Below are 12,309 nucleotides of genomic sequence, written 5' to 3'. Positions count from 1 at the left end.
TGGCGCACCCCCCCCCGCCGAGCTGGCCGTCGGCGGACTCGAGGGCGTCGTCGGCGAGCCTTCTAAGTAAATTAATTCTGGAGTCTCGGGAAAATCTCGCCGTCGATGTCGTTGGGCTCGCCGCCGGCGCCCTAGTTCAATTCTTCACATTTTGGTCATTTTCGTTCCAAATTCGCTTCTTTTTGCATCTTTTTTCTCCAATGACCCTAATTCATCATTCCTGCAACAAAACATCAAAAATATCTTTCTTTAGAGTGCAATATCATAAAAATCAGTGTAAAATAAATATGAAAATCCCAATATATTTCCCTTTGGTAAACCCCCTCCGACGTAGACAATACTCGCAATTTTTTATTCTTTCTCTTGCTCTGTGCAAGCACACAACATCGACGTCCCCCTTTCTTCTCCTACGCACCGCACCACCATAAGAATCTATAGTTTCCTCCTTGATTGCAGCTCAGTCTAGGTAAGTCTTCGATGCCGCTCAACCACTTTCCTTCTCCTTCGCACGGCTCGATGCAGACAGCACTGCGATCTTTTCTTCTTCCTCTTCCTCTACTTTCTCTTGCGAGAACAGAATAATTGTTACCTTCTTCCTCCTACTTCTTTGGTTAGGACACACACAATCGTTCCCTCTCGAACTCTCCCGATGTCTCTCTCGTTCACTTCTATTCTATGGTTTGAATGAAGAAAAGATCGAACGATATCAATATGTTTGACTCGAAGAGATGCGTCTCTCCAAACGGCTACACCTCCTATTATTATTTATTTTATTTTATTTTATTATTATAATTTTTATAATATAATTTCTGTTATTACACAATTTTCTAGCATATTTAGTGATATTGATTAGAACAATACTAATGAAATAATGAATTCTGAATGACAACTTAAATATTGATGAAAAAATTTCAAATATTAAGCTCGTATCTATTTTGCTCAGCATAGAAAAATTAGACAATGGAAATTTATTTAGTTATTAATATTCTAATATATCTATGGATAACTATGCAATGAAAATTTAAATTAATTTCTGTATCACTGTCTAATAACTATTCAAATTGCTTATCCAAAGAAGTTAATAACTTCATTGCTAAAATTTGAAAACAGGATGGGAATTAATTTGGATGAAAAAAGGTCAATGTCACACTATTGAGGAGAATGTGGTTCAAGAACTACATACACAATTAAGATTCATATACTTTACAACAATTTATATGGTATCAAAACCTACAGAAACAATGTCACGTTCAAACCAATAACAAGAAGCATAGATGGGAGGAGAAGAGTACACAAAGAAAGAATTTCCAAAAAAAAAAACATGCTTCACTCTTGTAAAAGGAAATCCTCTCTTAAATTCTCTTCAATCTCCCACTTGTTCATGCATTACAATACAAAATTGGAGGAGGAAGAATCCCTGCCCTGTTGTAAATTTTATTCTTGCCATAAATTATCTCACATGGCTTAAAACTCCTACATTTGAAATAATATGCTAACAATGTACAAACAAACTGCTAACAAAAGCACAAACTAATTGGTAACAAACTCAATGATTTTGACTAAAATATTTCTAGTTAAATATTGACATCTAGAAAACTTAAAATAACTCAAATATTTCTGACAAAATACCACTGAGATTACTTGAATACAAAGTAGGATAAATATTGAGGCAGTTGGTCGGTATTAAGTCGTGAGTATGAATCAAGCAGGAAACAACATTTATGTACTGCAAGAAAAAGGTTTCTATTAGCTCTTACCCATATCTTTTATTGGTAGAAATCTTATTCACTGGATATGTCTTCTTTAGTGCATATGATATATCTCATGTAAGAGCATGTTTAATGATGTCGAATATTTTTATGTTAAGATATGACATTGGCAATAGATTGCCAATTTTAACTTTTTGCTACATAAATTGACTCTGTGCAGTAATCTATGACAACAAAGAATGATGCGAAATAATTTAAAGTTAGAGTTTTCAAATGGAACTAAAATAGTGGAAGGGAAATTAGGATTCACCGATAAAAAAATTACTAAACTAGCCATTTTGTTTTATTCAATTCTGAGAATCAGAAACCGAACAACGATTAATGATTGAATAAATGCAAAGAATTAAAAAAGAACTTTGAACTGCATCAAGTCAACATGCAATTTAATTTAATCTCCTCAAATAAATTTTTCATTGTGTTAAATTTGAACAAGTTCAGGAGTACTAGCAAACTAAAACAAAGTATATCAAAAATTTTGTCAAGGAAAAGAAGTTACTTGAGTAAGATATCCAGGGGTTTTGCTAGTTATCCGCAATTTGGTAATTGTAATAATACCACAATTGAAGGATTCACACATCTAACTTGTGCATGTAAGATTAAAAGCTAGCAAAACAATTTATTCAATCAAATTTGTCTCAGTTTATTCTTTTGGTTATTTATTTATAAATTCCTAATCCCGAAGTTAATATATATGATTGACACAATATTGACCCAATTCAAATTTAAATAAACTTAAACTTCAAAATTAATTTCATCCATAATTCTTATTCATGGAAATAAAGACAAAACACTCGAATATACTTGCTCCTTCTCAAGGAAAATGACAATGGATATAAGAGGAAGAAAAAAAGTCAGATACTCTTGGAGGTTGATATTTAAGATTTAATATAATCCCAATTCCCTCAACATGCTGGCCTTGCTAAGACAGAGTGGCAAGTGTGACTTCTATATATTAGAGTCGAACATGCTTCCTTGCCCCAATTCCAAGCACTAAAGTCTAACAAAGACAAATTTCTTCAGAGCACAATGCCAGTATAAGACATCAACCTTGAAAACAGAACTATTTTTTTATAAATCAGTATAAATCAATATAAACGTCAAGTTTACATTAACATGAAAAAAGTGAAGAAAAAAGCAAATTAAGAGAGTCGAATCTATAAATTTTTAAGTTGCTACATAATGGTGGGAACTAGCAAGTGACTAGTGCTCATCCTCAGTGCTCAACAAATCCTTTGCAGCTCGACTCAATGGAACCTTAGTGTCTAACATGGGTTGCTGTCATATCTGATATTGATTTGTCATCTGTTCTACCTATTGCACCCACCTGACTCTCTTATAAGGCATCAAGCTCATAAATTCTTTTTAGATGTTCTTTATCCTAGAAAAAAGGCTCTTAATCTCACTAGCAATGGTGGCTGATCTATGAAATTGTTATCTAATGGAACTCGATACTCTTATATTTTTCATTTGCCAAGTCCACAACTTCCATAATAATCTTGGCATGCTGGTAGAGATTAGACAGTGATGACTTCGCCAGAACGATATTCAACAACCTGATTTGCTGGGCCAATCCTCAATATATATCAAGTTATTGTCATCTAAGCCAAAATGAGCCAAGAAATTTGAAGTGGGGTTAACATTTACTATAAACAATCCATTGATTCAAGTGATCATAGATCCAACCTGGATATTAGATTCTATCAAATTATAATATCCTACATCCTTCTATGTCATGGCTTAGCAGTTGAAGAGCATATGCAATGAATCTTAGATTGATGTTCCACTAATTCAGGTGCTGTACAAAGCAAACAATTGTGTTATTATGTAAGTAAATACTATTAAAAAAAGAGGTGGAAATGCAGAAGTAAATTTCAGTTGAGTGTCCCAATATGGACTTAAAGGAGCATCCAATGTAGAAAGTTCGGCCAATTTGGTAATGTCAAAAACTTTTAGAGTATATACAAATGTATCTAAAACTCCTTTTACTCCAGATATCTTCCCTTGCAAAGAAGCAGAGAGAGGGTCCATGGGAAATGATGGCCTAGAGTAATAAAATCTGAGGCATGCATTTTTAGTGTATCTATTTCAAAATTCTCAAAAATGGCAAGCACAACATTGATAGACATTCTGGTTTTAAATGAAACTTCAGTAGAGGCCCTTGTGTCAGTGTAGGTATGGGCTCGTCGAACAAATTATGAAAGCTAGATGAGGCTCCACTTGATGAGGATGCCCATGTCTGTGATCTTGAAAAGCCTATCAATATAGCTAGTAGATGTTTCACTAGCCCAAACTCTAGTTGAGGGAGTCTCCTCTCCTGCCATAGCCTAATCATTATCTCTTATTATGTAATAAAATTCAAGAAAGCATTAAGCATGAATGAATTGAAAAAAGGAAGAAGATAAGGATGAAAAAAGGAAATAAATGATGATGATATCACTGCTACTATCTTTACTGATTCAAGGCTTCTGACCTTTATAGTAGTCACATTTAACACTCATATTTCTGAGCATCATTCTTCATGAAAGCTATAAAGGACAGTTAACAGTGCACACAAGTTAATTGAGTATAGTAACCTCTATGTAACTGTTTGGAAGAGCCGGACAAAACTAGACTTAGTGCTAGGTTTGAACATGTTATCCAACAATATAGCAATGGCATTCATTTTGATGTCTAGTGAGATCGAGCTTATTCGATTAACATTGTTCATACTAGAAACGAAGACAATCCATCATCTCAGTTGCTTTAGAAACTTCAAATTGTCGACTTACTCTATACAAGTAATATTTTTCCAAGATTATATATCGACCGAACTGAGAGCATAACTGCCCAAGTCACATACTAATAATATACTCAGCAATTTACAAGGATTGTCCTCTATAAAAAAAACTTATTCGGCCAAATAATTTGTTTCATCAACCATATCAATATCTATCATGCCAACTAGTCGATCACTTAAATATGATAGATACACTAAAGAAAATTGATATGCTGCAATAAACATAAAACCTCTCTTTTGGGCCAGTTTAGTGATAAGCACTAAATTATGGTTTGAATTAATGACAGAGAAACAACCTTCTCCATTTACTGGGTTATGGATCCTTTCACTCACACCATAAAAATAAATTTTCTTTAGCATAAAGTGACAATACCAAGCATAGAACGCTTGATAATGAAAAAAAAAGTTGTACATATAATAAATCTAGCCTAACTTGGTAGTCAATCCAAATCTTAGATAACACTTTATGTTCATATTGTAAGCATTATCATAAGCATGCTAAAAAAAATAATTAGAAAATAAAAGAATAAGACAGAGATGTCTAAAGTAAATATCATTGTATATTATTTGTGTTTCAGATGAATAAAGACTTTTAAATTCGTGTAACTAATAGTAATCTTTGTGACTTGTGTTCATATCATCCTAATCTTGGTTCTATATTATTATTGTTCATGCATGCTACTCCTAGCCTCTAGATAAAATTGTCAATCATCCTTGTCCCTTTAAATATCACGCTTCCACTAAATTTTCAACAATAAATAAAAAGTAAATATATATACAAATCACATAAATTTTAAATAATTACATAACAGACAAAAATATCCTTCAATTCATGTAGGTCACCATAAATTTAATGAAAAATATGATTTAATATCAATTTGAAGCAACTTTTAATAGTCTTGGACTAAATTGGAGCATTTTAAAACCCGGATTAAATTGGACACTTCTTAATAATCGAGGGACTATTTTGGACTTTTACTCCATTCCTTTTTCTCAAACATGTAGATCCTTATAATATGGTTTTCGATATTACCATTTAATGAAATATCCCTTAACTTACAATTGGAGTCTAATGCCAAAGGGCAATCTAGAGGCATGTTTGCTTATCTATCAAACAACTTTAATCATGAAAGTCATATGTGTAGGTGAAATCAATCAAACGTTGTGGTATATTTGTCATGTTGATGTTATTAAGTGCCATTTGTGCTATAGCATGTTACTGAAAATTTTACTGGGTAAATATGATGCTTACAAATTAATGATACAAAATTATTTTGTTATAGATACCATTTGGATCTTTGCAAGAATGTGTTTGGTGAAGGTATTTACCCTGACGTGGATATGACTAATATATACTATGGTGGTACAAGAATCGCTGGTATGAACCTTTCTTATATAGCTGGCCACTTATGTTATTATTAATCTTTGGCTAATATTTGGATCTATTGCCTGCTAATGCAAATCGATTACATATCAAGACGAAAATTATCCTTCAAGCATTTGCATTTAATCGTTTGGTTATTTGTTGATGTCCTTAGTTAATATTAAATGTTTTACAAAATTGTTTTCGATGTTTTATGATAACAAATCGAGCTCCTAGGCTTTTCCATTATAAAGTTTGCTTTAGGGGGTGTTTGGTAGTGCCCTTTTAACAGACGTTATGACCGGATTTACTAAATCCAGCCAAACATTAAAAGTGCAAGTTCCATGGATTTATGAAATTTTGGATTTAAGGTCCGAATTTTGTCTTCTATTCATGTGAAACCGAATTTAATAAATCCAGCAAGGTGGTGGATTTAATAAATCCAGATTTACTAAATCCTATTAACGCTAAATCCTTCTTGTAGCCAAACACCCCGTTAAGTTAATCTGGAAAAAAAAATTATATATATAAGATGCTATTGAATGTGTATTTCTATGAAAAAGTCATAAATCCAATTCGTTTGGTGTGTCATTGCTGAGGATCATAATGTTGTTTGTGTATTTTTATTGAAAAACTTGTTACTCTAGCAGATTTTTTTTTGACATGTTGGGTATGCTTGTGATTTTTCAATGCAATTCAGTATTAGTTAATGAATTATGCTATGTTTTAGAAGATATTGTTTGGTAATTTTCATCTCTCTTTCCTTTCTTCTAACTTGATTTAGATTTAATAGTAGTAAAATTTTAGGTTAATATCAAGGCGGTGTTGACTCAGTTGAATGCGACAACAATGAGGTCAAGCAGACCAAACCTCTCTAGAAATCAATTATGAATGTCCAATTACATGAAATAAATGTTCATTCATTGACCCTTTATTTAAATGGGTCGTCTTGATGCATCCTGAATGCTAGAATGCTCTGAGGACCCGCCTCACCTTGCGCACACACTCATATAGTTGCTTGGTGGTGCCCACACTCAATTCATGTTGTTTTTATGTGATATGGAGGACATTTTTAGATAGATTCTAGATGATTTTGTGTTCAAAATGCTTCCATTAATAGCTCTAAGCACGTATTTATATTGTAATAGGGTCAGATGGCTGATGTTGTACAAAATAGTATCAAAATGTGCAACAACATGCATTCGCACGCATTTCATTGAAACTTTTCATCTATCAACATATGTAATGTTGTAAATAAAGCAACCTCAAGTGAGTCTAGATGGATTTTAGTGAGACTTAGATGCAAAATAAGTCACATTGTAAAGTGTGTCGCATGCTTTTTTGATTTAATCTCCATAGAAATTACTTTGCTTTGAAAAATATCTAAACTTCTCGCTAAAACACCATTTTTTTTCATGAAAAAACTTGTTTTCATTGATCGAAGTTAAGAAATCCATAATGATATACCTACTAATTTCGATAGCATAAAAATTAAAAAATACAAAAAATGAATAATAAGATAACTTTGAAAGTTAAAATATAGTTCTTGAAAAACAAAAACAAAAAATATCTCCTTTAAAAAAGGAAATTACCATTATAGGGAAAAAAATCAAAGAAAATGTAATTTGAAACTTGAAAATTCCAAGATAGTTTTAGTGGCTATGTTTAGTGCTCTAGATCTTCTTAGGACCATTTAGGAGCATGTAAGCTTTTATCTTTCACCCTATACAAATCATGTAAATATTCAAAATCCTATAAAATATGAAAATGTGTATATATGCCGTGGAAAATGCAAGGTTTTTGAAGTTCAATCTTCAACATGTCAAGGGTATAGTTGATTAAACATTCATTCTTACAACTGCTTCTCAGTTAAATTGTCTCGTTTTATAGTGAATTGGGGATCAACAATCCACTTCAAGTTTTCACCAAAAATTTTGCTAATATTTTTGCATAAAATCTTTTAAGGTTTTTTTCTTAAGAAAAAATCATCTAAACAAAAGCTCTCTAGATTGGCTTGCCTTTGGGGCTTTGTCTTAATTCTTCGTCTTTGGGCATCTGTACTATTGATGTTCTAAATCATATTTAAAGGCTTAATCTTTCACATATGAAGGGTAAAGTTGATGGGGTCCATAGCCCATCAACTTTCTAAACCATGATCCTCTACCTTCATTGGGTAGAATTCATTAGGTTAAGTTGATAACTGATACATCTAAAATATATAGCATTTATGTACACATTTTTATACATATTTTTGAGGATATTGTGCTTTAATGGAATGTATTGTGCTTTAAAGGAATGTCTCAATGGAGAGAGGGATTTTTACTTAAAATCGCCTCGGAGCTTCGAATCCCGGGTTACGGCTTCCCTGTTAGCCTCTCGGTTCGCTTGCTTTCAACTTTGCTATAGTACCCGAGCCGCTGATTGCTCGAGGAGGACAATATGGGAGAGGGATTGGGATTTAATACTTAAGGAAAAATCCATCGGATCTTAGCCGTTTGATCTCATCGAATGGATGCTTGTGCATATGTGGGAGTCGGCTATGAACAATGGAGAGACGGGATTTAGGGAGATTAAGGGGTTAATTAAATTAATTATACTTATAAGTTTTGGATTTTATAACTCACAATCCAAATATAATTCATATATAGTGTTTTATATCGAATTGATTGATTTCATGCGTAGAATTTTATAAATTTTTTTTTGATTGAATTTTGAGGATGCAAAATTGGGGGGTACTTTTTCAAATTTGTCTTACTTGATTTTTTAAATGTTGGGCATTAGTGAGATCATATAAAAAACTGATGGATGGAATGTTAAGTGCACAAGGAGGTCCTAGTCAGCAAGGTTTGAAGCCGGTCCTGTCGATAAATCAGGAAAACATTGGATGGATAAAGAAGGATAAAGTCTAGTGACGTGCTATGGTTCAAATCAAGGAGATGTTCAAAACTAACTAGATCTCATGGAAGTTGGTTGTCTTGGAAACAGATCAACATTGGTTCAGACCCTTTCATAGTGAAAGCTAACCAGATATGAATTTTGATAAATCTAATTTCTCACTATTGCCAAGCAATAAATTTATTACAGTTGATTTTTTTCTCTCTGTATTATCCGCAAGAGTACCCATCAGTTATTACATTGCTCTCATGTTTTTGTTGGTTTTCCTGGACTCATTTTATGATCATTTTACCACAATCGAGCTAAATTACTATTGTTTCTCTTAATTCTTGTTACTAATACCTTTATCTGAGAAATCCATTAAATTCTTCTTTCAATTATGTTAATTTCTTTTCAAGCTTTTATGATTAGTGCTTCACTTTTTTATTTCCCTTATTCCTGATTCCGATAGTAATGCATTACGTTTGTATGTACATGCAGGTTCAAAAATTATCTTCACAAATGGCTCACAAGATCCTTGGCGCCATGCATCGAAGCAAACATCATCACCTGAGAAGGATAGTGAGTTTCTTCAAAAATAAATGTATATGTATTTTGAAATATTGCTGCTGAAAGGGGTTATAATTATGTGCTTTCTTGTATGTTTATAGAAGTGCTTTAAATCTTTCTTTATTTTTTAACCTTAACCAGTGAGTTTAGTTTCACAAGTTTCAGCAATTTGGGTGGATTTTACGTCTTGTTTTGCTAGTATTTTTCTGTTTTTTTTTTTAATAGTTGTATCTTCCTACTTTTATTTACTTTAATTTTATCTAAAACGTATTTGAGTTGAACATTATTTCCGTTATTTGTATTTCTGATATAATCATCACATGCATGCATATACGGTAGCTATTCTGCATATGTATATTAAAAGATCAGTTGAAGCAAGAAATATATGGTTGTCTTGGTGGCGCTGCTTTTGTTAAACCCAGAAGGCTGTTTGGTTAAGTTTTGTTAAATTGGACGTCCAAACCTGGCACGTAGTTTCCCTGCACCGCACCTTAGTCTACTAGGACCTGTGCATCCATATTGAGCCTACCGGCAATAATTTACCTATGCTGGTTAGCAACCATGATCTGTGCAAGCTTGCTGTTTATGCTTTAGGCGGAGCCTCCCTCTTTCCACCCATGTCAATGTGGCTCAAAATTGGACTGACATCAATTTTGGCTGCCATTAATTTGATATTTGCCAAAACGGGCCTGTTTTAGCTTTAAAATTCATCTATAGTGTATAAGATACAATTTACGACTTGTAACTAGAAATATCTATGCTCAAAACCATATGACTGCTATGCAGAGGCTTTATTTGTATATATGACGAGGAATGTTACCATATAAATGATTGGATACTTGCATTAGTATTTCATTCAAATATTATAGGGGTCATAAAAGTAGATGTCCTGAGATTATGTTGTTAAGTTATTTGAAAACTGTTATTTATTCTCGATTTAGTGAGGTTGGAAGCACGTCACTAGAAGAAGTGGCCTCAGACAAGCAAATTATGTTTGCTAGAGGGAGCTAGATTGTCTTAACTATAAATAATGGTTTTTTGGTCATTAACTTACCTTTTTGTTCTTTCTATGAACTTCTATCCTTTGAATCCAAATTAGAAATACTCATAATACCTATATTTGGCTTTTCAAATCGTCTTTAAATTCTATTAAAATTATTGTTGTGCTTCATTTCTTGGAAATTTGTTGGCTTTTATTGAATACTATTGTTTCTAAATGTTTCTTAACTTGATCATCAGTGCCTTCCTACATCACCAAGTGCCATAACTGTGGCCATGGTACAGATCTGCGTGGCTGTCCCCAATCTCCTTTGAACATTCAAGGTATGGCATGAATTAGTATGTACCAGCATAATCTCTTATCCAACATTATAAGTAATGTATTTTGGATTTCTTTTCTTATATGATGAATATAACTGTACATGAATGGGTGAAACTCTACTGAGATTCATGCTTTGTAAATTTCTTTAGGCGATGCTGGAAACTGTACATCTCCTGAGGCAGTGAAGAAAGTGAGACAGCAGATTATAGAACATATTGATTTGTGGCTCTCACAATGTGAATATGAAGGTAATGATAAAAAAAGTGAAAAACTGTCATGATAAGAAAAGTTCCTTCAACTAGAGAAGGGATTAACTTAACATAAGGGTTTTTTGTTTTGCATCACGCTTAATTTTCTAACATATTGCTATAAAAATTTAGATTCTTTTGGTTGGAGGAATATGTTCCATTCCTTTCAATTAACTTTACTTATTTGACTTATTTAGAGGTTATTGCAGTTTTTTATCCTGTTAGTTACAACTTACAAATCCTGATTTTAGAAGCCCTTTACATGGCATTAGCTTTAGTTTCATATTGATCTGTTATTGTTCATATGCTCCTGTGGTACTTTATTAGTTGGTTGAGGGTTTTATCAATTTAAAGTTTAAGCATATATGATCAAGGACAGCGCTACCTTTACATTATTTCCCTGTAAATTATATAATGAACAACTATAAATTGTTCTTAATGCAGAAGGCAAGTTCTTGACTGTTTGGTGCTCCCATTTAGGATATATAATAATAATATTATTATTATTACTATTAATAATACTAATAATAATATTATTATTATCATCATCATCATTATTATTATTGTTAATATTATTATTATTCTAGTTTGTAATAACAAAAAAATAATAAGAACCAATAAATAAATAAATAAATAATAAATATATAAACACGTCTCCGATTCATTTTAAGAATCGGGGGAATTCTTATCGACTGTAAACAATTAAGCGAGAGTAAAGACAAAAATGAGGAAATTGAAGCCATACCCTAATCGAGCGGTTTCAACTTAGACTTCGACGCACGAAGGAAGAAAGGGAAGGAGGAAAAAACTCATGCGTGTGGTGAGTCGAGCCTCTCGTGCGTGAATGAGGAATCAAAGTTGAAGAAGGAGAAGAAGAGGAAGGCATCGAAACCAGAGGAGACGGCTTGCGGGAGGAGCTTTGACGCCACCTGTGCAAAGAAGAGTGGGAACCGAGCCTTACTCGTAGCGGTGAGCGAGCAGCCTATGTCCTAACCAATCGAAGGAAGAGGTCTCGAGCAGTTGGCGCAAAGGAGGAGCTCTCGTGGATATTGATGCAGCCATTTTGTGTGTGAAGGAGCCACTGAGATTGAACTGCAAGGGCAGAGCGGGAAGAGGAGGAAGACGGGTGAAACTCTTACGCGTGTGGGGCTAGCCGACCGAAGGTTTATTAAGATAAAGTAGGTTTTACTTGTTTTAATTGAAGAATATATATATATATAACCATTCGAGTACCACCTCCTTAAGGCTAACCGTGACAGAGTAGATTCAAACTCCCGACCTGATGGGTTTTATACCGAGGATGTCAACCAACAGGTCGGAGTTCGCGGCACACACACGATTGCGCGCGTGCATGCTCTCACACATAGATATATATATATATATATATA

At 33.3% G+C, this 12,309-nt stretch overlaps 1 protein-coding gene across 1 annotated transcript in view; it reads left to right on the top strand.

The window, feature by feature from the left end:
- Positions 1-12,309, top strand: part of LOC110026515 (probable serine protease EDA2) — a 77,196-nt gene that overhangs the window by 47,801 nt on the left and 17,086 nt on the right. The window contains exons 7-10 of the mRNA XM_020727481.1: positions 5,829-5,923; positions 9,284-9,364; positions 10,592-10,675; positions 10,823-10,921. Coding sequence (XP_020583140.1) covers positions 5,829-5,923; positions 9,284-9,364; positions 10,592-10,675; positions 10,823-10,921 — 359 coding nt within the window. The remainder of the gene's footprint in view (positions 1-5,828; positions 5,924-9,283; positions 9,365-10,591; positions 10,676-10,822; positions 10,922-12,309) is intronic.

The sequence above is a fragment of the Phalaenopsis equestris genome, unplaced genomic scaffold, assembly GCF_001263595.1.
Source record: "Phalaenopsis equestris unplaced genomic scaffold, ASM126359v1 Scaffold000374, whole genome shotgun sequence".
NCBI classification, from domain to species: domain Eukaryota; kingdom Viridiplantae; phylum Streptophyta; class Magnoliopsida; order Asparagales; family Orchidaceae; genus Phalaenopsis; species Phalaenopsis equestris.
The sequence above is the reverse complement of the archived record's forward strand: the minus strand, read 5'-3'. Positions and strand labels throughout refer to the sequence as shown.